The sequence below is a fragment of the Lissotriton vulgaris genome, chromosome 5, assembly GCF_964263255.1.
Source record: "Lissotriton vulgaris chromosome 5, aLisVul1.2, whole genome shotgun sequence".
NCBI lineage: Eukaryota > Metazoa > Chordata > Amphibia > Caudata > Salamandridae > Lissotriton > Lissotriton vulgaris.
This window is the reverse complement of record NC_141693.1, coordinates 1,709,708,616-1,709,735,435: the sequence shown is the minus strand read 5'-3', so window position 1 is coordinate 1,709,735,435 and position 26,820 is coordinate 1,709,708,616. Positions and strand designations below refer to the sequence as shown.

Below are 26,820 nucleotides of genomic sequence, written 5' to 3'. Positions count from 1 at the left end.
TTGAGAGGCCGATATTCGAGGCCAGAGGTTGCCCCACAAAACATTTTAAAATCTGGAAAAGATGGGCGAACTACAGAGGTCTGTGGCTGGAACCTCCGGCACCGGCTAGAGATGTTAAAGGGGCGGAGGCGATGGGCACGTGAGGGGGATGTTTTATATTCTACTGACATGTATATACACTAGCTGCAGAACGAGAGAGACGCCGTACAGGGGATGGGTAGGGGAGGGGGTGGGTCAGGATAGGGGGGGCCCGGAGCTGGGAGTTGGGGGTTTCCTTTCCTTGTTTAAATGCTACTGTAAAATGAATCGCTGATCATGATCTACTGTATTTGCCACAGTTCCTCCGGGGTGCGGAGAGCTGTATCTTCTGTGCGATTTGTCAATAAAAAGAGATGTTAAAAAAAAAAAAGAACACACCTAAATGAGAAGAGTCGTGCGTGCTGTCAGAGTTGCACTAAGCTAAGGTTTATGTTTATAAAAACAAAGCGTGAAGTGAAAATCAATATAACGGCACATGAAACTTTATAAAGCAACCACTTAAATTAGGGAAGAAAGTAAGTTGTTAAAAGCCCTCATAGAGGCTTGTCAACCAGTGAAACCAGATGCTTTCACATTTGAAGTGTGCGCACAAGAAACACATGGGACAAGGGAGAGGGCACGTGAGAGGACGGGCAGCAGGAGAGCGAGAGTAAGCAGCACCCGATAATGGTGGGAGAGGTACAGACAGGGCCTTAAGTGGAATGAACACGCCAAGCATTCTTGTCAGGAACTGATGAAGTTCTGCACTCACTGGTTTTATTTGTTTTGGAAGAGGAGCAGAGGCTGCGCTTATTGGATGCGGCATTGCTGTGGGGGTGGGGGGGGCGGGGGAGCAGCAGCCTTTGATGTCTGGTGGTGTAAGAGAGACAACTGGCATTGCGCAGAGGGGTGCGGGGGGAGAGCATTCCTTTGAAGTCTGAAGCTCTCGCTGTGGCGGGTCTGATGCGTGCGACAAATGGTGGTTTGTGAGGTGGGGGGAGCGGAGGGGATTCCTTGGGAGCAAATGGGTGCGAGGCTACGCGCATCTCACACGACTGGATAACATGAAGTGCACGTGAAGTCTGGTGCTGCGAGGCCCATGGGTTTGACGAAAGGGAGCGAGGCTGATGGGTTTTGTGCACGCGCCTCTCACACGAGTGCACCACATGAACTGGACGTAATCCGCTTGAAATCCGCTTGGTCAAAGAGTTTGTTTCCCCTACAATATGTCAGAGGTATAAATAGCTCGACCTAAAAAGGAGGTAAGAATTACCTTTTTAAAATTATTGTAAGTGAATGAAGTGCTCTACACGCGAGCACAAGATCTTTAAAGAATGTAAGCTGCATTTCTTACAAATTTGGAATATACCAGCCTATCTAACGCCCCTGTGCGTACAGCAACATGCTAGTAGACACTTCATATGCAGGTTATTAAATTGCTTTGCAACATATACAGGTTTTTAGTAGTGCATTTCAAACGCACCTATGAAAAGAATGCTTCTTTCATAACCATGGCGCATCTAGGGCAGGACTTATTCCCAGTCTTTACTTTGTTTGAAACATAGCTGAGAACTTAGCTCTAACATGCGCTATGCCTATGAGAAAAAAAGAGACTTTATGGGTCTTTTGAACAATAGTCGGCCCAGCAGGAGAGTTACTTCCCTACTATTTAACATATTGTCATACTAAACATTCATTGAAGCACCAAATACTGCTTATGGCTGGCTGAAAAGTGAGCCTTTTTTCTTGGACGCAGCACAATTACAACACAAACCCAGATACAACTAATAGCTAAAAAGCTTCTGGCAGCCGACTGTGAAGGCCATAAACACAACAGTCCGAACACAACAGATTGTAAACATCAAGGGGCCTTCATGTCGAGCTCAAAGACCTGTAAATGTAAATGTGTTTGTATTTATATAGCGCCTTCTACCCAGACGTCTCGGAGCACTGTATTCATACCGCTGTGGAACCCTTCCTGGCTTTCCTGTGAGATGTCCACTCCTGGGCACCCCCAATGTGAAGCCAGGCATCCAAGCGCTGCTGGGCCGTTGTGGAGATTAAGCAAGCTATTGCCCAGAGTCACAGAGTGGGACCCATGATTAGACTAGGCACCGAGGCGAGAATTATCAGGTCCGGGGAGATTGAGTCCAAGAGCCGCCAAGGCGGGAATGGAACCCTGGTCCCGGGCCAGACCTCTGCATCAGGGGCTGCTGCTCTAACCATTAAGCCACGCTTCTCCAAAAATCATAAATCAGTTGCTTACCTCCAGGAAGCTCATTCCTTAGCGGCCCTCTAAGCAGGGACCGGAAGGCAGGATTACGGTTCCAGCACGAGACAAGCATTTGCAATGCAATAGGTCTCGCATTTACGCTAGTTTAAGCTATTGGCATTGTAAATGACAATGCCTTTTATTTATATTTTAAAAACAAAAATTAAATGCATTGTCGTTTGCTATGTCAATAGCTCAAACTTGCGTTAATACAAGACCTATTGTATTGCAAATGCTTGTTGTTTTCTGGAGTTCTATTAACATCATTGCTGGAGCAATATTCATCCACTCCATAATACATGGATGAAATACATAGTCATTTACAATGCCAATAGCTCTTACTCAAGCAAATGCGAGATCTATTGCATTTCCAGTGCTTGTTTCTTCAGTGTTTTGTTTCTCCTGTTTCTGCAGTGATGTACCGTGACATCATAGATATTCTGACAAGCAGGACACTGCAGTACCCGTCCACCCATATGTGCCAAGGGCCACAAGCCTGGGAGCTCAATATGGTATTAACTACAACGAAGTGTAGTTAATCTCTGTAAAGCAGGCTCTGCACATATTTGATGCTGTTAAGATGCTACAGAATTGGTGTTTGTTGCTTTGGGGTTTGGCACTGACAGAAGAACACCTCTAACTGCTGTTAATGGAACGTCTGCAGAGGTAAGGTGATCTATGTTCAGAGGAGTGTAATACAATGCTGTGATTTATAGGTCCTTCACCTAAAACAGAAAAGGGACCATAAGTTAGCATGGGTACCTTTACAATGGACCTAACTTACTAAAACTGGTGGGAATAGACATATAGGGGTCTATTAGAATGGCAGTCGGACTTTCGTCCGCCGGCCACCTTAGCGGTGTTGGGACCGGCCGCCGGTGGTGTGCGGCAGTCCCGCACCGGCAATCAGGATGCCACCACCACGGTGGCGGTGGCATAACCCATACACATCATTGTGGCTGTCGGTGCTCACAGCACCGTCCGCCACAATGCCATAGATGCACCTTGTGCATTTGCATGTACAACGTGCCAGGCACCGCACGGTGCCTGCCATGATGTGCATGCAAAGTGCACCCCCAACATCCTGGTGGCCCGCAACAGGCTCCCACATTCAGGCACTGCGCTGCCGCCATGGAATGGCACTGCTCCACCTGTATTGTAATATGGATGGCAGTGTCTTCCAGACACCGCCACTATATCCAGCCCCTTTTCTGCCCGGACGACTTGTTGACCGGCGGAATACCGGCGGACGATCTTTCCGTCCATCGGGGTCCCCCCCCCCCCCCCCTTCCCCCCCGCCATGGTAATATGCAGGGGTGAAATCGGAGGCGGGCAGCAGTTAATGGCGATGCGCCCGCTATTATAATGGACCCCATAGTATGGATGACATGGGAGTTACTTTTGTGGAACAACGGGACACATCATGAGGTAACACTCTTTTGAAAAGTTACTGAAACTTGTCAACCATAGTTTAGTTCAGAAAATTCAAGGATAAATATCAAAGGTATAAAGTAGGAAAAACAGCCGAGCACTGCACGGACCATGTGTGCCTGTTTTGAAGTGTCCAGAGAAACATTGAGATCTTTCTGTTAGAAGAACTTGAGAAAAATACTTTGTGTCGTCCATCAGAATGTATTGGAATCTCAGCAAGATTCAGATGGTTTGGCCTGAATTGATGTATGGGCAGGAACAATGATGTTGAAACACGACCTGAACGTTTAATGAAGTAATCGTTTTTCATGTTTTCCAGATGCAGCTGACAGATTTTGCTATGAAAAACTCAACATTGAAGGAACAGAAAATGGAAATTGTGGGAAAGAAGGTCTAGTTTGGCTCCAGTGCAGTAAACAGTAAGTGGGCATAACCTTAATGCAGCAAGTGTGAAGGCGATGTAACGGGCGGGTCTTGTGGGATGTTTGAACTCCTGTAATTATCACAAATACATATGCCCCTTCAGATAAGCCCCTTTAAGCTATGAGGTTATCTTTTAACGATCACTGGAGAGAGATTATTATATAGGAGAAGGGGACCTATTATTCTGTGCATTAAAGAAGATGGGTAGGTGGAGGCAGAATGGTTGATAGAGAAAGTGGGAAGCAGACAGGACTTGTAACAGTGCAATCTGAGCACATAGTCACTAGGAATAGTCAGGGTGAACTCTCAAGGCTTCAGAAATGATTGCAATATGTGATATTGAGACTAGTTCACTATTTGTGTAATGACACTGACATGCATAGTAGGTCGATACTACGGCAGATGTTATTCAAACAGCCAAGTACATGGTTATGTGTTTTGCAGACCACAGCAGCAGCTCGGGAGGCTGGGGGACGTTTTGTGACCATCAAATACGAAACGGGTTCAATGGTTGTCATATCAGATGATCTCAGAGTTCCCAAATATTATGACATGGCAGAAAGAATGCTAGTCAAATGACGTGCATGTAGGGGCTTAAATAATATAAAACAATTGTTGGTTTTAGTGATGTGTGGTAGTACTTCAAAAACATAACTTTCACTATTTGTAAGTGCCTGTTAGTCAATGAGAAAATTCAGCCCCAGTCTTCTTTGTTTATAACTATGAGAACCGAAATTCATATTCTGTGAAATCTCTGATAATGGATGTAGACCCCTCCCATTGCTGTGCTTCAAGTCTGAAGTGGGACTTCTGAAAATATCGTTCAGAAAGCTTCACCAACAACACTTCCTTGGAAATGTCTTATTTTTTTCCCAATGGACAACATTGTGAATGCATTGGTATGGCCTCTGTTATGTTAAGTTAATTTAATTTCTTAAGCGCAACGGTTACCCGAGGGTGTCCTGCGGCTGATTACTGCCTTCCGGTTGACGAGATGTGTAATGACCTATGAAGTGAAGAGCCAGGTTTTAAGTGCCTTCCTAAATGCCAAGAGCTCTGTGGTGTTCTTGAGATGGAAAGGAAGCTCATTCCAGACCCTGGTGGCGCATGTGAGGAAACTTCCCGCCCCCCAAATTGACTTTTATGAATGGGGGTGCGACCACCCCTTTTGCTCCGGCAGAGCGGAGGACTCTTCTGGGGGTGTAGTACCATTTGAACCGCCGTTTCAGGTGGTCAGAGCCTACTCCATGGACAGCCATGAAGACCGTGCATAGGGATTTGAATTGAATCTGCTGTTTAAGTAGGAGCCAATGTAGCTGTTTTATTTCATTTTTGATCGAGACAAACTTTGGTGTCCCAGTCAGTAGCCTGGCTGCCGCGTTTTGCACGAGTTGAAGCCTGTGTAGGTGTTTCTTTTGAATGTTTTAGTATAGACTATTACAGCAGTCCACATGCAAAAGGATTGACGATGTTATCACTACCTTGTGGCTGTCTGCCGTAAGAATGACATTATTTTCCTTACCATTCTAAGAAGATGGAAACAACTGCATTTACCTGGTCTCCAAATGTACGTTTATTGTCAACTATGACTCCCAGGTTTTTCGCTTTCCTAGTTGGCTCCGGGAGCGTCCCTAATACTTCTGGCCACCAATCTGGTGTCCAAAAGGTGGCATTATTGCCAAAAATGAGGACCTCTGTTTTGCTTGAATTAAGCTTCAAACAGTTCATGGTCATTGACAACCTGACCACTTTCATACAGCCATTGAACTTTTCCCCCTTCTCTGTCTCTTGTCCAGGTCGTAGTGACATCACTATTTGCTTGTCAGCTGGAATCCAAAAGATCTGATCAAACCTGCCAAAGGTGTCACATAGACATTTAAAAGTGTGGGACTAAGGGAGGAGCCCTGTGGTACTCACCACGGCAGGGAGAAAGGTTTTGAGTGGGCTTTATATAAGTCCACAGTTTGAATCCTTCCCGTTCCCGAAGGAATTTTAGGAGGTTCCAGGCTTTGCCTTGTACCCTGCAGTCTGATAAACGGCTCATCAGAACTTCATGGTGGACCGTATCGAAGGCGGGGGAGAGGTCCAGCATGATTAGTGCTGCATTGCCTCCTTGGTCCACATCCAGAACTTCCCTTACTTCCTCAGTGGATATTTATCAGGGCCGATTCTGCGCTATGTTCTGCCCTGAAACGGTATTGAGTGGGATCTAGTATGTTGTTTGCTTGGCGGTACCTCTGTCACTATTTAATCAAATGGTAAGTCAGGTCTAGAGATAGCTTTCACATATTCACGTCTGCCCAAAAAAAGTGAACGTCGGGGCGAGGACCGGTGTGCCAATACTTTTCTAATTCTTTTTTGTTTCTATTGTTTATCCTTTTTCTTTGTTAAGTCATCCGTGACAATAATTGAAAGCCACAATAATTCAAATGCAGTGGCACCTTTTATGGAATCCTATAATGAGTGTTAGAACTAATAAGGGTTTCTCAACCTGTTCCCAGCTCAACTGGCTAGGAATCGTCCGCAATATAAATTAAATGTGATGGATTTTTTTGTTAAATGTCAACTTTTTATTGAAAGCATATGGTTGCCATGTTTAGTAGGTTGCAGCTTTTTTTTAAATTCTTTTTTTGTGATGCATTGCACTAAAAACCACCACACCAGTTTGTCAAGTGCAGACCTATTGACTTTGCCAATGCATGTCAATCTATATATTTTGCGCACAAATACCCCAGTGCCTGTGATAAATTGCCTTCAAGTGTGACATGCTCAACTGGCAATTCCTTTTTTTCTCATTTGAGATAGATGGGCCTGGCCTTTGCGATATAGGGTTGACAGGTGTGTTAGAGTTGCCCTCAATCTTTTATGATTAGCAGTAAGATTTCTTGCAAGCGAGCCGCAACTGAAGGGGTGGGGACGAGGCATAAGGCCAAATAGGGTAATCCCGTATAATATCATTTTACACAGATGATACACTAGTGTTCTTGTAAGATGTTCACAGAGATCTTAATCTAACTGTTACTGAATTAGAAGCATTCAGTATAATGTCTTGCCTTAGAGTGAACAGGCCCAAGTTATTCACATATCTGATTTGACCACACATCAATGAGAACAGTGCTGCCAACCAATAGCGCTATTAACTGGGATCCTCAAACATTTGAATATCTGGGGATCAGAGCATACCATATGTAATCTGATATAGTTACTTACTGACTACATAAATACAAAATATAAATATATATATATATATATATATATATATATATATATATATATATATCATCACACAAAGTTTAGCCCAAGTGAGAGACATCAGCCAGTGCGTAGATTCCTCAATATTTATTGCTGGCAGACACAACAGGCAAAGAAAGCTGGTAGTAACAGCAAAAGTTCAATGTGGCCAGACACGTTTCGGGAACAGCGTTCCCTTCTTCGATGGCAAAGTCATTTTCAGCCAAACCTCCTTGCCTGCACCAATTATATCACAAAGTCCTGCCCCAATAGGCGGGGCCAATCCCTTGGCCTTCTGGTCTTGGTAGTGCAGCATTAGTATTCCCAAGTGGGTTGGGTCGGGTGAAACAAATAACGGAATGATTCCCTTGTGGGTCGATACACACAGCCTCCATTGACTGTTGTGTCTTACTGCTGTCAGCTTGAGCGCACCCCCGTTATGCACACAAAACCGCCATGGCTCCAGTGCGGGCCCGCTGTTCTCGCGGTGGGCGTTCTCTCGCGGCCGAGCAAAAGCCGCTGAAATACCATCACACAAAGTTTAGCCCAAGTGAGAGACACCAGCCAGTGCGTAGATTCCTCAATATTTATTGCTGGCAGCAACAACAGGCAAAGAAAGCTGGTAGTAACAGCAAAAGTTCAATGTGGCCAGACGCGTTTCGGGAACAGCGTTCCCTTCTTCGATGGCAAAGTCATTTTCAGCCAAACCTCATTGCCTGCACCAATTATATCACAAAGTCCTGCCCCAATGGGCGGGGCCAATCCCTTGGCCTTCTGGTCTTGGTAGTGCAGCATTAGTATTCCCAAGTGGGTTGGGTCGGGTGAAACTAATAACGGATTGATTCCCTTGTGGGTCGATACACACAGCCTCCTTTGACTGTTGTGTCTTACTGCTGTCAGCTTGAGCGCACCCCCGTTATGCACACAAAACCGCCATGGCTCCAGTGCGGGCCCGCTGTTCTCGCGGTGGGCGTTCTCTCGCGGCCAAGCAAAAGCCGCTGAAATACCATCACACAAAGTTTAGCCCAAGTGAGAGACGCCAGCCAGTGCGTATATTCCTCAATATTTATTGCTGGCAGCAACAACAGGCAAAGAAAGCTGGTAGTAACAGCAAAAGTTCAATGTGGCCAGACGCGTTTCGGGAACAGCGTTCCCTTCTTCGATGGCAAAGTCATTTTCAGCCAAACCTCATTGTCTGCACTAATTATATCACAAAGTCATGCCCCAATGGGCGGGGCCAATCCCTTGGCCTTCTGGTCTTGGTAGTGCAGCATTAGTATTCCCAAGTGGGTTGGGTCGGGTGAAACTAATAACGGAATGATTCCCTTGTGGGTCGATACACACAGCCTCCTTTGACTGTTGTGTCTTACTGCTGTCAGCTTGAGCACACCCCCGTTATGCACACAAAACCGCCATGGTTCCAGTGCGGGCCCGCTGTTCTCGCGGTGGGCGTTCTCTCGCGGCCGAGCAAAAGCCGCTGAAATACCATCACACAAAGTTTAGCCCAAGTGAGAGACACCAGCCAGTGCGTAGATTCCTCAATATTTATTGCTGGCAGCAACAACAGGCAAAGAAAGCTGGTAGTAACAGCAAAAGTTCAATGTTGCCAGACGCGTTTCGGGAACAGCGTTCCCTTCTTCGATGGCAAAGTCATTTTCAGCCAAACCTCATTGCCTGCACCAATTATATCACAAAGTCCTGCCCCAATGGGCGGGGCCAATCCCTTGGCCTTCTGGTCTTGGTAGTGCAGCATTAGTATTCCCAAGTGGGTTGGGTCGGGTGAACCTAATAACGGAATGATTCCCTTGTGGGTCGATACACACAGCCTCCTTTGACTGTTGTGTCTTACTGCTGTCAGCTTGAGCACACCCCCGTTATGCACACAAAACCGCCATTGCTCCAGTGCGGGCCCGCTGTTCTCGCGGTGGGCGTTCTCTCGCGACCGAGCAAAAGCCGCTGAAATACCAGAAACACAAAGTTTAGCCCAAGTGAGAGACACCAGCCATTGCGTAGATTCCTCAATATTTATTGCTGGCAGCAACAACAGGCAAAGAAAGCTGGTAGTAACAGTAAAAGTTCAATGTGGCCAGACGCGTTTCGGGAACAGCGTTCCCTTCTTCGATGGCAAAGTCATTTTCAGCCAAACCTCATTGCCTGCACCAATTATATCACAAAGTCTTGCCTCAATGGGCGGGGCCAATCCCTTGGCCTTCTAGTCTTGGTAGTGCAGCATTAGTATTCCCAAGTGGGTTGGGTCGGGTGAAACTAATAACGGAATGATTCCCTTGTGGGTCGATACACACATCCTCCTTTGACTTTTTATGTCTTACTGCTGTCAGCTTGAGCGCACCCCCGTTATGCACACAAAACCGCCATGGCTCCAGTGCAGGCCCGCTGTTCTCGTGGTGGGCGTTCTCTCGCGGCCGAGCAAAAGCCACTGAAATACCATCACACAAAGTTTAGCCCAAGTGAGAGACACCAGCCAGTGCGTAGATTCCTCAATATTTATTGCTGGCAGCAACAACAGGCAAAGAAAGCTGGTAGTAACAGCAAAAGTTTAATGTGGCCAGACGCGTTTCGGGAACAGCGTTCCCTTCTTCGATGGCAAAGTCATTTTCAGCCAAACCTCATTGCCTGCACCAATTATATCACAAAGTCCTGCCCCAATGGGCGGGGCCAATCCCTTGGCCTTCTGGTCTTGGTAGTGCAGCATTAGTATTCCCAAGTGGGTTGGGTCGGGTGAAACTAATAACGGAATGATTCCCTTGTGGGTCGATACACACAGCCTCCTTTGACTGTTGTGTCTTAGTGCTGTCAGCTTGAGTGCACCCCCGTTATGCACACAAAACCGCCATGGCTCCAGTGCGGGCCCGCTGTTCTCGCGGTGGGCGTTCTCTCGCGGCCGAGCAAAAGCCGCTGAAATACCATTACACAAAGTTTAGCCCAAGTGAGAGACACCAGCCAGTGCGTAGATTCCTCAATATTTATTGCTGGCAGCAACAACAGGCAAAGAAAGCTGGTAGTAACAGCAAAAGTTCAATGTGGCCAGACGCGTTTCGGGAACAGCGTTCCCTTCTTCGATGGCAAAGTCATTTTCAGCCAAACCTCATTGCCTGCACCAATTATATCACAAAGTCCTGCCCCAATGGGCGGGGCCAATCCCTTGGCCTTCTGGTCTTGGTAGTGCAGCATTAGTATTCCCAAGTGGGTTGGGTCGGGTGAAACTAATAACGGATTGATTCCCTTGTGGGTCGATACACACAGCCTCCTTTGACTGTTGTGTCTTACTGCTGTCAGCTTGAGCGCGCCCCCGTTATGCACACAAAACCGCCATGGTTCCAGTGCGGGCCCGCTGTTCTCGCGGTGGGCGTTCTCTCGCGGCCGAGCAAAAGCCGCTGAAATACCATCACACAAAGTTTAGCCCAAGTGAGAGACACCAGCCAGTGCGTAGATTCCTCAATATTTATTGCTGGCAGCAACAACAGGCAAAGAAAGCTGGTAGTAACAGCAAAAGTTCAATGTTGCCAGACGCGTTTCGGGAACAGCGTTCCCTTCTTCGATGGCAAAGTCATTTTCAGCCAAACCTCATTGCCTGCACCAATTATATCACAAAGTCCTGCCCCAATGGGCGGGGCCAATCCCTTGGCCTTCTGGTCTTGGTAGTGCAGCATTAGTATTCCCAAGTGGGTTGGGTCGGGTGAACCTAATAACGGAATGATTCCCTTGTGGGTCGATACACACAGCCTCCTTTGACTGTTGTGTCTTACTGCTGTCAGCTTGAGCACACCCCCGTTATGCACACAAAACCGCCATTGCTCCAGTGCGGGCCCGCTGTTCTCGCGGTGGGCGTTCTCTCGCGACCGAGCAAAAGCCGCTGAAATACCAGAAACACAAAGTTTAGCCCAAGTGAGAGACACCAGCCATTGCGTAGATTCCTCAATATTTATTGCTGGCAGCAACAACAGGCAAAGAAAGCTGGTAGTAACAGCAAAAGTTCAATGTGGCCAGACGCGTTTCGGGAACAGCGTTCCCTTCTTCGATGGCAAAGTCATTTTCAGCCAAACCTCATTGCCTGCACCAATTATATCACAAAGTCCTGCCTCAATGGGCGGGGCCAATCCCTTGGCCTTCTAGTCTTGGTAGTGCAGCATTAGTATTCCCAAGTGGGTTGGGTCGGGTGAAACTAATAACGGAATGATTCCCTTGTGGGTCGATACACACATCCTCCTTTGACTTTTTATGTCTTACTGCTGTCAGCTTGAGCGCACCCCCGTTATGCACACAAAACCGCCATGGCTCCAGTGCAGGCCCGCTGTTCTCGTGGTGGGCGTTCTCTCGCGGCCGAGCAAAAGCCACTGAAATACCATCACACAAAGTTTAGCCCAAGTGAGAGACACCAGCCAGTGCGTAGATTCCTCAATATTTATTGCTGGCAGCAACAACAGGCAAAGAAAGCTGGTAGTAACAGCAAAAGTTCAATGTGGCCAGACGCGTTTCGGGAACAGCGTTCCCTTCTTCGATGGCAAAGTCATTTTCAGCCAAACCTCATTGCCTGCACCAATTATATCACAAAGTCCTGCCCCAATGGGCGGGGCCAATCCCTTGGCCTTCTGGTCTTGGTAGTGCAGCATTAGTATTCCCAAGTGGGTTGGGTCGGGTGAAACTAATAACGGAATGATTCCCTTGTGGGTCGATACACACAGCCTCCTTTGACTGTTGTGTCTTAGTGCTGTCAGCTTGAGTGCACCCCCGTTATGCACACAAAACCGCCATGGCTCCAGTGCGGGCCCGCTGTTCTCGCGGTGGGCGTTCTCTCGCGGCCGAGCATAAGCCGCTGAAATACCATCACACAAAGTTTAGCCCAAGTGAGAGACACCAGCCAATGCGTAGATTCCTCAATATTTATTGCTGGCAGCAACAACAGGCAAAGAAAGCTGGTAGTAACAGCAAAAGTTCAATGTGGCCAGACGCGTTTCGGGAACAGCGTTCCCTTCTTCGATGGCAAAGTCATTTTCAGCCAAACCTCATTGCCTGCACCAATTATATCACAAAGTCCTGCCCCAATGGGCGGGGCCAATCCCTTGGCCTTCTGGTCTTGGTAGTGCAGCATTAGTATTCCCAAGTGGGTTGGGTCGGGTGAAACTAATAACGGAATGATTCCCTTGTGGGTCGATACACACAGCCTCCTTTGACTGTTGTGTCTTACTGCTGTCAGCTTGAGCGCACCCCCGTTGTGCACACAAAACCGCCATGGCTCCAGTGCGGGCCCGCTGTTCTCGCGGTGGGCGTTCTCTCGCGGCCGAGCAAAAGCCGCTGAAATACCATCACACAAAGTTTAGCCCAAGTGAGAGACACCAGCCAGTGCGTAGATTCCTCAATATTTATTGCTGGCAGCAACAACAGGCAAAGAAAGCTGGTAGTAACAGCAAAAGTTCAATGTGGCCAGACGCGTTTCGGGAACAGCGTTCCCTTCTTCGATGGCAAAGTCATTTTCAGCCAAACCTCATTGCCTGCACCGATTATATCACAAAGTCCTGCCCCAATGGGCGGGGCCAATCCCTTGGCCTTCTGGTCTTGGTAGTGCCGCATTAGTATTCCCAAGTGGGTTGGTTCGGGTGAAACTAATAACGGAATGATTCCCTTGTGGGTCGATACACACATTCTCCTTTGACTGTTGTGTCTTACTGCTGTCAGCTTGAGCGCACCCCCGTTATGCACACAAAACCGCCATGGCTCCAGTGCGGGCCCGCTGTTCTCGCGATGGGCGTTCTCTCGCGGCCGAGCAAAAGCCGCTGAAATACCATCACACAAAGTTTAGCCCAAGTGAGAGACACCAGCCAGTGCGTAGATTCCTCAATATTTATTGCTGGCAGCAACAACAGGCAAAGAAAGCTGGTAGTAACAGCAAAAGTTCAATGTTGCCAGACGCGTTTCGGGAACAGCGTTCCCTTCTTCGATGGCAAAGTCATTTTCAGCCAAACCTCATTGCCTGCACCAATTATATCACAAAGTCCTGCCCCAATGGGCGGGGCCAATCCCTTGGCCTTCTGGTCTTGGTAGTGCAGCATTAGTATTCCCAAGTGGGTTGGGTCGGGTGAAACTAATAACGGAATGATTCCCTTGTGGGTCGATACACACAGCCTCCTTTGACTGATGTGTCTTACTGCTGTCAGCTTGAGCGCACCCCCGTTATGCACACAAAACCGCCATGGCTCCAGTGCGGGCCCGCTGTTCTCGCGGTGGGCGTTCTCTCGCGGCCGAGCAAAAGCCCCTGAAATACCATCACACAAAGTTTAGCCCAAGTGAGAGACACCAGCCAGTGCGTAGATTCCTCAATATTTATTGCTGGCAGCAACAACAGGCAAAGAAAGCTGGTTGTAACAGCAAAAGTTCAATGTGGCCAGACGCGTTTCGGGAACAGCGTTCCCTTCTTCGATGGCAAAGTCATTTTCAGCCAAACCTCATTGCCTGCACCAAATATATCAGAAAGTCCTGCCCCAATGGGCGGGGCCAATCCCTTGGCCTTCTGGACTTGGTAGTGCAGCATTAGTATTCCCAAGTGGGTTGAGTTGGGTGAAACTAATAACGGAAGGATTCCCTTGTGGGTCGATACACACAGCCTCCTTTGACTGTTGTGTCTTACTGCTGTCAGCTTGAGCGCACCCCCGTTATGCACACAAAACCGCCATGGCTCCAGTGCGGGCCCGCTGTTCTCGCGATGGGCGTTCTCTCGCGGCCGAGCAAAAGCCGCTAAAATACCATCACACAAAGTTTAGCCCAAGTGAGAGACACCAGCCAGTGCGTAGATTCCTCAATATTTATTGCTGACAGCAACAACAGGCAAAGAAAGCTGGTAGTAACAGCAAAAGTTCAATGTGGCCAGACGCGTTTCGGGAACAGCGTTCCCTTCTTCGATGGCAAAGTAATTTTCAGCCAAACCTCATTGCCTGCACCAATTATATCACAAAGTCCTGCCCCAATGGGCGGGGCCAATCCCTTGGCCTTCTGGTCTTGGTAGTGCAGCATTAGTATTCCCAAGTGGGTTGGGTCGGGTGAAACTAATAACGGAATGATTCCCTTGTGGGTCGATACACACAGCCTCCTTTGACTGTTGTGTCTTACTGCTGTCAGCTTGAGCGCACCCCCGTTATGCACACAAAACCGCCATGGCTCCAGTGCGGGCCCGCTGTTCTCGTGGTGGGCGTTCTCTTGCGGCCGAGCAAAAGCCGCTGAAATACCATCACACAAAGTTTAGCCCAAGTAAGAGACACCAGCCAGTGCGTAGATTCCTCAATCTTTATTGCTGGCAGCAACAACAGGCAAAGAAAGCTGGTAGTAACAGCAAAAGTTCAATGTGGCCAGACGCATTTCGGGAACAGCGTTCCCTTCTTCGATGGCAAAGTCATTTTCAGCCAAACCGCATTGCCTGCACCAATTATATCAGAAAGTCCTGCACCAATGGGCGGGGCCAATCCCTTGGCCTTCTGGTCTTGGTAGTGTAGCATTAGTATTCCCAAGTGGGTTGGGTCGAGTGAAACTAATAACGGAATGATTCCCTTGTGGGTCGCTACACACAGCCCCCTTTGACTGTTGTGTCTTACTGCTGTCAGCTTGAGCGCACCCCCGTTATGCACACAAAACCGCCATGGCTCCAGTGCGGGCCCGCTGTTCTCGCGATGGGCGTTCTCTCGCGGCCGAGGAAAAGCCGCTGAAATACCATCACACAAAGTTTAGCCCAAGTGAGAGACACCAGCCAGTGCGTAGATTCCTCAATATTTATTGCTGACAGCAACAACAGGCAAAGAAAGCTGGTAGTAACAGCAAAAGTTCAATGTGGCCAGACACGTTTCGGGAACAGCGTTCCCTTCTTCGATGGCAAAGTCATTCTCAGCCAAACCTCATTGCCTGCACCAATTATATCACAAAGTCCTGCCCCAATGGGCGGGGCCAATCCCTTGGCCTTCTGGTCTTTGTAGTGCAGCATTAGTATTCCCAAGTGGGTTGGATTGGGTGAAACTAATAACGGAATGAATCCCTTGTGGGTCGATACTCACAGCCTCCTTTGACTGTTGTGTCTTACTGCTGTCAGCTGGAGCGCACCCCGGTTATGCACACAAAACCGCCATGGCTCCAGTGCATGCCCGCTGTTCTCGTGGTGGGCGTTCTCTTGCGGCCAAGCAAAAGCCGCTGAAATACCATCACACAAAGTTTAGCCCAAGTGAGAGACACCAGCCAGTGCGTAGATTCCTCAATATTTATTGCTAGCAGCAACAACAGGCAAAGAAAGCTGGTAGTAACAGCAAAAGTTCAATGTGGCCAGACGCGTTTCGGGAACAGCGTTCCCTTCTTCGATGGCAAAGTCATTTTAAGCCAAACCTCATTGCCTGCACCAATTATATCAGAAAGTCCTGCACCAATGGGCGGGGCCAATCCCTTGGCCTTCTGGTCTTGGTAGTGCAGCATTAGTATTCCCAAGTGGGTTGGGTCGGGTGAAACTAATAACGGAATGATTCCCTTGTGGGTCGATACACACAGCCTCCTTTGACTGTTGTGTCTTACTGCTGTCAGCTTGAGCGCACCCCCGTTATGCACACAAAACCGCCATGGCTCCAGTGCGGGCCCGCTGTTCTCGCGATGGGCGTTCTCTCGCGGCCGAGCAAAAGCCGCTGAAATACCATCACACAAAGTTTAGCCCAAGTGAGAGACACCAGCCAGAGCGTAGATTCCTCAATATTTATTGCTGGCAGCAACAACAGGCAAAGAAAGCTGGTAGTAACAGCAAAAGTTCAATGTGGCCAGACGCGTTTCGGGAACAGCGTTCCCTTCTCCGATGGCAAAGTCATTTTCAGCCAAACCTCATTGCCTGCACCGATTATATCACAAAGTCCTGCCCCAATGGGCGGGGCCAATCCCTTGGCCTTCTGGTCTTGGTAGTGCCGCATTAGTATTCCCAAGTGGGTTGGGTCGGGTGAAACTAATAACGGAATGATTCCCTTGTGGGTCGATACACACAGCCTCCTTTGACTGTTGTGTCTTACTGCTGTCAGCTTGAGCGCACCCCTGTTATGCACACAAAACCGCCATGGCTCCAGTGCGGGCCCGCTGTTCTCGCGATGGGCGTTCTCTCGCGGCCGAGCAAAAGCTGCTGAAATACCATCACACAAAGTTTAGCCCAAGTGAGAGACACCAGCCAGTGCGTAGATTCCTCAATATTTATTGCTGGCAGCAACAACAGGCAAAGAAAGCTGGTAGTAACAGCAAAAGTTCAATGTTGCCAGACGCGTTTCGGGAACAGCGTTCCCTTCTTCGATGGCAAAGTCATTTTCAGCCAAACCTCATTGCCTGCACCAATTATATCACAAAGTCCTGCCCCAATGGGCGGGGCCAATCCCTTGGCCTTCTGGTCTTGGTAGTGCAGCATTAGTATTCCCAAGTGGGTTGGGTCGGGTGAAACTAATAACGGAATGATTCCCTTGTGGGTCGATACACACAGCCTCCTTTGACTGTTGTGTCTTACTGCTGTCAGCTTGAGCGCACCCCCATTATGCACACAAAACCGCCATGGCTCCAGTGCGGGCCCGCTGTTCTCGCGGTGGGCGTTCTCTCGCGGCCGAGCAAAAGCCGCTGAAATACCATCACACAAAGTTTAGCCCAAGTGAGAGACACCAGCCAGTGCGTAGATTCCTCAATATTTATTGCTGGCAGCAACAACAGGCAAAGAAAGCTGGTAGTAACAGCAAAAGTTCAATGTGGCCAGACGCGTTTCGGGAACAGCGTTCCCTTCTTCGATGGCAAAGTCATTTTCAGCCAAACCACATTGCCTGCACCAATTATATCACAAAGTCCTGCCCCAATGGGCGGGGCCAATCCCTTGGCCTTCTGGTCTTGGTAGTGCAGCATTAGTATTCCCAAGTGGGTTGGGTCGGGTGAAACTAATAACGGAATGATTCCCTTGTGGGTCGATACACACAGCCTCCTTTGACTGTTGTGTCTTACTGCTGTCAGCTTGAGCGCACCCCCGTTATGCACACAAAACCGCCATGGCTCCAGTGCGGGCCCGCTGTTCTCGCGGTGGGCGTTCTCTCGCGGCCGAGCAAAAGCCGCTGAAATACCATCACACAAAGTTTAGCCCAAGTGAGAGACACCAGCCAGGGCGTAGATTCCTCAATATTTATTGCTGACAGCAACAACAGGCAAAGAAAGCTGGTAGTAACAGCAAAAGTTCAATGTGGCCAGACGCGTTTCGGGACCAGCGTTCCCTTCTTCGATGGCAAAGTCATTTTCAGCCAAACCTCATTGCCTGCACCAATTATATCACAAAGTCCTGCCCCAATGGGCGGGGCCAATCCCTTGGCCTTCTGGTCTTGGTAGTGCAGCATTAGTATTCCCAAGTGGGTTGGGTCGGGTGAAACTAATAACGGAATGATTCCCTTGTGGGTCGATACACACAGCCTCCTTTGACTGTTGTGTCTTACTGCTGTCAGCTTGAGCGCACCCCCGTTATGCACACAAAACCGCCATGGCTCCAGTGCGGGCCCGCTGTTCTCGTGGTGGGCGTTCTCTCGCGGCCGAGCAAAAGCCGCTGAAATACCATCACACAAAGTTTAGCCCAAGTGAGAGACACCAGCCAGTGCGTATATTCCTCAATATTTATTGCTGGCAGCAACAACAGGCAAAGAAAGCTGGTAGTAACAGCAAAAGTTCAATGTGGCCAGACGCGTTTCGGGAACAGCGTTCCCTTCTTCGATGGCAAAGTCATTTTCAGCCAAACCTCATTGCCTGCACCAATTATATCACAAAGTCCTGCCCCAATGGGCGGGGCCAATCCCTTGGCCTTCTGGTCTTGGTAGTGCAGCATTAGTATTCCCAAGTGGGTTGGGTCGGGTGAAACTAATAACGGAATGATTCCCTTGTGGGTCGATACACACAGCCTCCTTTGACTGTTGTGTCTTACTGCTGTCAGCTTGAGCGCACCCCCGTTATGCACACAAAACCGCCATGGCTCCAGTGCGGGCCCGCTGTTCTCGTGGTGGCCGTTCTCTCGTGGCCGAGCAAAAGCCGCTGAAATACCATCACACAAAGTTTAGCCCAAGTGAGAGACACCAGCCAGTGCGTATATTCCTCAATATTTATTGCTGGCAGCAACAACAGGCAAAGAAAGCTGGTAGTAACAGCAAAAGTTCAATGTGGCCAGACGCGTTTCGGGAACAGCGTTCCCTTCTTCGATGGCAAAGTCATTTTCAGCCAAACCTCATTGCCTGCACCAATTATATCAGAAAGTCCTGCCCCAATGGGCGGGGCCAATCCCTTGGCCTTCTGGTCTTGGTAGTGCAGCATTAGTATTCCCAAGTGGGTTGAGTTGGGTGAAACTAATAACGGAAGGATTCCCTTGTGGGTCGATACACACAGCCTCCTTTGACTGTTGTGTCTTACTGCTGTCAGCTTGAGCGCACCCCCGTTATGCACACAAAACCGCCATGGCTCCAGTGCGGGCCCGCTGTTCTCGCGGTGGGCGTTCTCTCGCGGCCGAGCAAAAACCGCTGAAATACCATCACACAAAGTTTAGCCCAAGTGAGAGACACCAGCCAGTGCGTAGATTCCTCAATATTTATTGCTGACAGCAACAACAGGCAAAGAAAGCTGGTAGTAACAGCAAAAGTTCAATGTGGCCAGACGCGTTTCGGGAACAGCGTTCCCTTCTTCGATGGCAAAGTAATTTTCAGCCAAACCTCATTGCCTGCACCAATTATATCACAAAGTCCTGCCCCAATGGGCGGGGCCAATCCCTTGGCCTTCTGGTCTTGGTAGTGCAGCATTAGTATTCCCAAGTGGGTTGGGTCGGGTGAAACTAATAACGGAATGATTCCCTTGTGGGTCGATACACACAGCCTCCTTTGACTGTTGTGTCTTACTGCTGTCAGCTTGAGCGCACCCCCGTTATGCACACAAAACCGCCATGGCTCCAGTGCGGGCCGCTGTTCTCGTGGTGGGCGTTCTCTTGCGGCCGAGCAAAAGCCGCTGAAATACCATCACACAAAGTTTAGCCCAAGTGAGAGACACCAGCCAGTGCGTAGATTCCTCAATCTTTATTGCTGGCAGCAACAACAGGCAAAGAAAGCTGGTAGTAACAGCAAAAGTTCAATGTGGCCAGACGCATTTCGGGAACAGCGTTCCCTTCTTCGATGGCAAAGTCATTTTCAGCCAAACCTCATTGCCTGCACCAATTATATCACAAAGTCCTGCCCTAATGGGCGGGGCCAATCCCTTGGCCTTCTGGTCTTTGTAGTGCAGCATTAGTATTCCCAAGTGGGTTGGATCGGGTGAAACTAATAACGGAATGATTCCCTTGTGGGTCGATACTCACAGCCTCCTTTGACTGTTGTGTCTTACTGCTGTCAGCTTGAGCGCACCCCCGTTATGCACACAAAACCGCCATGGCTCCAGTGCATGCCCGCTGTTCTCGTGGTGGGCGTTCTCTTGCGGCCGAGCAAAAGCCGCTGAAATACCATCACACAAAGTTTAGCCCAAGTGAGAGACACCAGCCAGTGCGTAGATTCCTCAATATTTATTGCTGGCAGCAACAACAGGCAAAGAAAGCTGGTAGTAACAGCAAAAGTTCAATGTGGCCAGACGCGTTTCGGGAACAGCGTTCCCTTCTTCGATGGCAAAGTCATTTTCAGCCAAACCTCATTGCCTGCACCAATTATATCAGAAAGTCCTGCACCAATGGGCGGGGCCAATCCCTTGGCCTTCTGGTCTTGGTAGTGCAGCATTAGTATTCCCAAGTGGGTTGGGTCGGGTGAAACTAATAACGGAATGATTCCCTTGTGGGTCGATACACACAGCCTCCTTTGACTGTTGTGTCTTACTGCTGTCAGCTTGAGCGCACCCCCGTTATGCACACAAAACCGCCATGGCTCCAGTGCGGGCCCGCTGTTCTCGCGGTGGGCGTTCTCTCGCGGCCGAGCAAAAGCTGCTGAAATACCATCACACAAAGTTTAGCCCAAGTGAGAGACACCAGCCAGTGCGTAGATTTCTCAATATTTATTGCCGGCAGCAACAACAGGCAAAGAAAGCTGGTAGTAACAGCAAAAGTTCAATGTGGCCAGACGCGTTTCGGGAACAGCGTTCCCTTCTTCGATGGCAAAGTCCTTTTCAGCCAAACCTCATTGCCTGCACCAATTATATCACAAAGTCCTGCCCCAATGGGCGGGGCCAATCCCTTGGCCTTCTGGTCTTGGTAGTGCAGCATTCCCAAGTGGGTTGGGTCGGGTGAAACTAATAACGGAATGATTCCCTTGTGGGTCGATACACACAGCCTCCTTTGACTGTTGTGTCTTACTGCTGTCAGCTTGAGCGCACCCCCGGTATGCACACAAAACCGCCATGGCTCCAGTGCGGGCCCGCTGTTCTCGCGGTGGGCGTTCTCTCGCGGCCGAGCAAAAGCAGCTGAAATACCATCACACAAAGTTTAGCCCAACTGAGAGACACCAGCCAGTGCGTAGATTCCTCAATATTTATTGCTGGCAGCAACAACAGGCAAAGAAAGCTGGTAGTAACAGCAAAAGTTCAATGTGGCCAGACGCGTTTCGGGAACAGCGTTCCCTTCTTCGATGGCAAAGTCATTTTCAGCCAAACCTCATTGCCTGCACCAATTATATCAGAAAGTCCTGCACCAATGGGCGGGGCCAATCCCTTGGCCTTCTGGTCTTGGTAGTGCAGCATTAGTATTCCCAAGTGGGTTGGGTCGGGTGAAACTAATAACGGAATGATTCCCTTGTGGGTCGATACACACAGCCTCCTTTGACTGTTGTGTCTTACTGCTGTCAGCTTGAGCGCACCCCCGTTATGCACACAAAACCGCCATGGCTCCAGTGCGGGCCCGCTGTTCTCGCGGTGACCAGAAGGCCAAGGGATTGGCCCCGCCCATTGGTGCAGGACTTTGTGATATAATTGGTGCAGGCAATGAGGTTTGGCTGAAAAGGACTTTGCCATCGAAGAAGGGAACGCTGTTCCCGAAACGCGTCTGGCCACATTGAACTTTTGCTGTTACTACCAGCTGTCTTTGCCTGTTGTTGCTGCCAGCAATAAATATTGAGGAATCTACGCACTGGCTGGTGTCTCTCACTTGGGCTAAACTTTGTGTGATGGTATTTCAGCGGCTTTTGCTCGGCCGCGAGAGAACGCCCACCGCGAGAACAGCGGGCCCGCACTGGAGCCATGGCGGTTTTGTGTGCATAACGGGGGGGTGCTCAAGCTGACAGCAGTAAGACACAACAGTCAAAGGAGGCTGTGTGTATCGACCCACAAGGGAATCATTCCGTTATTAGTTTCACCCGACCCAACCCACTTGGGAATACTAATGCTGCACTACCAAGACCAGAAGGCCAAGGGATTGGCCCCGCCCATTGGGGCAGGACTTTGTGATATAATTGGTGCAGGCAATGAGGTTTGGCTAAAAAGGACTTTGCCATCCAAGAAGGGAACGCTGTTCCCGAAACGCGTCTGGCCACATTGAACTTTTGCTGTTACTACCAGCTGTCTTTGCCTGTTGTTGCTGCCAGCAATAAATATTGAGGAATCTACGCACTGGCTGGTGTCTCTCACTTGGGCTAAACTTTGGGTGATGGTATTTCAGCGGCTTTTGCTCGGCCGCGAGAGAACGCCCACCGCGAGAACAGCGGGCCCGCACTGGAGCCATGGCGGTTTTGTGTGCATAACGGGGGTGCGCTCAAGCTGACAGCAGTAAGACACAACAGTCAAAGGAGGCTGTGTGTATCGACCCACAAGGGACTCATTCCGTTATTAGTTTCACCCGACCCAACCCACTTGTGAATACTAATGCTGCACTACCAAGACCAGAAGGCCAAGGGATTGGCCCCGCCCATTGGGGCAGGACTTTGTGATATAATTGGTGCAGGCAATGAGGTTTGGCTAAAAAGGACTTTGCCATCCAAGAAGGGAACGCTGTTCCCGAAACGCGTCTGGCCACATTGAACTTTTGCTGTTACTACCAGCTGTCTTTGCCTGTTGTTGCTGCCAGCAATAAATATTGAGGAATCTACGCACTGGCTGGTGTCTCTCACTTGGGCTAAACTTTGGGTGATGGTATTTCAGCGGCTTTTGCTCGGCCGCGAGAGAACGCCCACCGCGAGAACAGCGGGCCCGCACTGGAGCCATGGCGGTTTTGTGTGCATAACGGGGGTGCGCTCAAGCTGACAGCAGTAAGACACAACAGTCAAAGGAGGCTGTGTGTATCGACCCACAAGGGACTCATTCCGTTATTAGTTTCACCCGACCCAACCCACTTGTGAATACTAATGCTGCACTACCAAGACCAGAAGGCCAAGGGATTGGCCCCGCCCATTGGGGCAGGACTTTGTGATATAATTGGTGCAGGCAATGAGGTTTGGCTAAAAAGGACTTTGCCATCAAAGAAGGGAACACTGTTCCTGAAACGCGTCTGGCCACATTGAACTTTTGCTGTTACTACCAGCTGTCTTTGCCTGTTGTTGCTGCCAGCAATAAATATTGAGGAATCTACGCACTGGCTGGTGTCTTTCACTTGGGCTTAACTTTGTGTGATGGTATTTCAGCGGCTTTTGCTCGGCCGCGAGAGAACGCCCACCGCGAGAACAGCGGGCCCGCACTGGAGCCATGGCGGTTTTGTGTGCATAACGGGGGTGCGCTCAAGCTGACAGCAGTAAGACACAACAGTCAAAGGAGGCTGTGTGTATCGACCCACAAGGGAATCATTCCGTTATTAGTTTCACCCGACCCAACCCACTTGGGAATACTAATGCTGCACTACCAAGACCAGAAGGCCAAGGGATTGGCCCCGCCCATTGGGGCAGGACTTTGTGATATAATTGGTGCAGGCAATGAGGTTTGGCTGAAAAGGACTTTGCCATCGAAGAAGGGAACGCTGTTCCCGAAACGCGTCTGGCCACATTGAACTTTTGCTGTTACTACCAGCTGTCTTTGCCTGTTGTTGCTGCCAGCAATAAATATTGAGGAATCTACGCACTGGCTGGTGTCTCTCACTTGGGCTAAACTTTGTGTGATGGTATTTCAGCGGCTTTTGCTCGGCCGCGAGAGAACGCCCACCGCGAGAACAGCGGGCCCGCACTGGAGCCATGGCGGTTTTGTGTGCATAACGGGGGTGCGCTCAAGCTGACAGCAGTAAGACACAACAGTCAAAGGAGGCTGTGTGTATCGACCCACAAGGGAATCATTCCGTTATTAGTTTCACCCGACCCAACCCACTTGGGAATACTAATGCTGCACTACCAAGACCAGAAGGCCAAGGGATTGGCCCCGCCTATTGGGGCAGGACTTTGTGATATAATTGGTGCAGGTAATGAGGTTTGGCTGAAAATGACTTTGCCATGGAAGAAGGGAACGCTGTTCCCGAAACACGTCTGGCCACATTGAACTTTTGCTGTTACTACCAGCTGTCTTTGCCTGTTGTTGCTGCCAGCAATAAATATTGAGGAATCTACGCACTGGCTGGTGTCTCTCACTTGGGCTAAACTTTGTGTGATGGTATTTCAGCGGCTTTTGCTCGGCCGCGAGAGAACGCCCACCGCGAGAACAGCGGGCCTGCACTGGAGCCATGGAGGTTTTGTGTGCATAACGGGGGTGCGCTCAAGCTGACCGCAGTAAGACACAACAGTCAAAGGAGGCTGTGTGTATCGACCCACAAGGGAATCATTCCGTTATTAGTTTCACCCGACCCAACTCACTTGGGAATACTAATGCTGCACTATCAAGACCAGAAGGCCAAGGGATTGGCCCCGCTCATTGGGGCAGGACTTTGTGATATAATTGGTGCAGGCAATGAGGTTTGGCTGAAAAGGACTTTGCCATCGAAGAAGGGAACGCTGTTCCCGAAAGGCGTCTGACCACATTGAACTTTTGCTGTTACTACCAGCTGTCTTTGCCTGTTGCTGCCAGCAATAAATATTGAGGAATCTACGCACTGGCTGGTGTCTCTCACTTGGGCTAAACTTTGTGTGATGGTATTTCAGCTGCTTTTGCTCGGCCACGAGAGAACGCCCACCGCGAGAACAGCGGGCCCGCACTGGAGCCATGGAGGTTTTGTGTGCATAACAGGGATTCGCTCAAGCTGACAGCAGTAAGACACAACCGTCAAAGGAGGCTATGTGTATCGACCCACAAGGGAATCATTCCGTTATTAGTTTCACCCGACCCAACCCACTTGGGAATACTAATGCTGCACTACCAAGACCAGAAGGCCAAGAGATTGGCCCCGCCCATTGGGGCAGGACTTTGTGATATAATTGGTGCAGGCAATGAGGTTTGGCTGAAAAGGACTTTGCCATCGAAGAAGGGAACGCTGTTCCCGAAACGCGTCTGGCCACATTGAACTTTTGCTGTTACTACCAGCTGTCTTTGCCTGTTGTTGCTGCCAGCAATAAATATTGAGGAATCTACGCACTGGCTGGTTTCTCTCACTTGGGCTAAACTTTGTGTGATGATATATATATATATATATATATATTTATATATATATATATATATATATATATATATATATATATATATATATATATATATATATATATATATATATATAAAACAAATTTGCCATAAGGGCAGCACTTTCTGCTCCCAGAGGTAGTGTAACATTCTTGAAATCTTGAAAACATTCTTGTTGTCAGTAATGGGTTAGATAGCGTTGGCCAAGAAGGTAATTATTCCTCACCTGCTGTAGTATTTTGCTAATCTCCCAGTGACACAAGCTCTTTTTATAGAACTGTATTTCATTAGTGTAGATGTGATTTGGGTTTGTGAAAGGCATAGGGCGGCACTTCACTTTGCCGTAGTAACTGAACACAGCCTAGTGTTCCTGGATTATGAGTTAATACCTCACTGCACAGCTTCAGTGAGTGGTGTGCTGGTTGTCTGGGACTCCTCTGCAGAGACGGAGGCCCAGCTGGATGCACTCCAGGGTTGATCCTGGCTGGTGCATTTAGTCGACAATGGCTCCTGAGGGATAGTGTCTCTGACTAGCGAGGACCGCTTGTTATTGCTGCAAAATGTATTCAAAGAGAGTGGGGTTTGAGTTACAATATGCACCGTAGTTTATCAGATTAAGAAGAATATTGGAGGCCAGTAGTTGATGAGCTGGTATGGAAAGAGAGTGCAGAGAGTAGAGGATCTCTGTGAGCCAGAAACTCTCAGGACATTTTGTGAGCTGATCCGAAACAATGTTATGCCTGCATAATTCCTAATGCATGGTACTATAACATGGGAACTCTGGAGAGTTTGGGGCAAGTGGAACTGGAACTTATTCTTCACTCTAGGTGGGGAGAGAACAACAGTCAAATTTCTATACAGAGCATTAACAGACACAACTAAATGTTAACCGGAAAGACTCGGGCAAAAAGATTTTGTGGAAAACAAAATAAATTGGTTACTAATATTGAGTTATTCCTCTGAAGTAGCTAACATTTTGAGTCTTTTCAAACGCAAACAACTCAATCAGAATTTAGTTATATAGGGAAATAAGGTCATAATATTGAGCTTGTGTGCGTCTTAATTTTATAGTTAAAAATAATTGAACAATTTAAAGAAACAGTTTTGTCAGGGAAATCTTTTGAACTCTTTTTAAGCCATTTCATGTTTCATAAGGTATTCTTGAAGGAAACATGTTTGAAAGTTCTTTATTATATAGTGTTTCAAGAAATAGATTATCACAGAATCCTAGACCCAGCACAATTGTAGTTCATGCAAGTGGGATTGATATCTCTAAAGTAAATCCCAGATTTATTTCCAAAATGAGTTAATTTTAGGGCATTCAAAGAAATATGTTTATATATGTATCACTGGAGTTTTTACAGTGCCACATATATTGGTACGAACGTCTTGACCTTACTCCCCATTCCATTTTTGTCTCAGCCTTTCTGGGTGAACAGCTCCCCTCTTTCATATCTGACTACTCAGAAAACAATACGTGCACAGTTGACTACTGTAAGCTAGCTGTCCATACGGGAAAACCACTAAAATCCCACACATTGGGCCTATTTCTCTTTGGTACCTTGGTGACTGGTGCTCAAGTCTTCGAATCGGTCGAGACTCCTTCGATCCCCTAGAAGCACTCCTCAGAGACTGCAGACAGGTAGAGACCTATGGAACACACACCTTTACAATTTTGCCCACAGAGCACCGCACAGTACTTGTTGATGGACCATCTTGGTTTGAAACATTTGCCTCTCTCCTGACCACACCAAGACTTCCTTTAAGTTTTGCCTTGTTGTCTGGTGCAAGAAAACCCAGAGGTATGGAAGGGAAAGACGTTGGTCGCACTAGAAAACTCAACAGCAGCCAAACTTCGAGATGCTCAACATCTTCAGCAAACAGAACTCACTCAGTTTCTAGGAAGAAGGGACGGGTCCTTGCAGGATCCTAATGGCTCAGTT

At 48.6% G+C, this 26,820-nt stretch overlaps 1 protein-coding gene across 1 annotated transcript in view; it reads left to right on the top strand.

Moving 5' to 3' along the window:
• Positions 1–26,820, top strand: part of ADAM11 (ADAM metallopeptidase domain 11) — a 336,142-nt gene that overhangs the window by 255,181 nt on the left and 54,141 nt on the right. Inside the window, exon 21 of the mRNA XM_086919835.1 lies at positions 4,041–4,140. Coding sequence (XP_086775961.1) covers positions 4,041–4,140 — 100 coding nt within the window. The remainder of the gene's footprint in view (positions 1–4,040; positions 4,141–26,820) is intronic.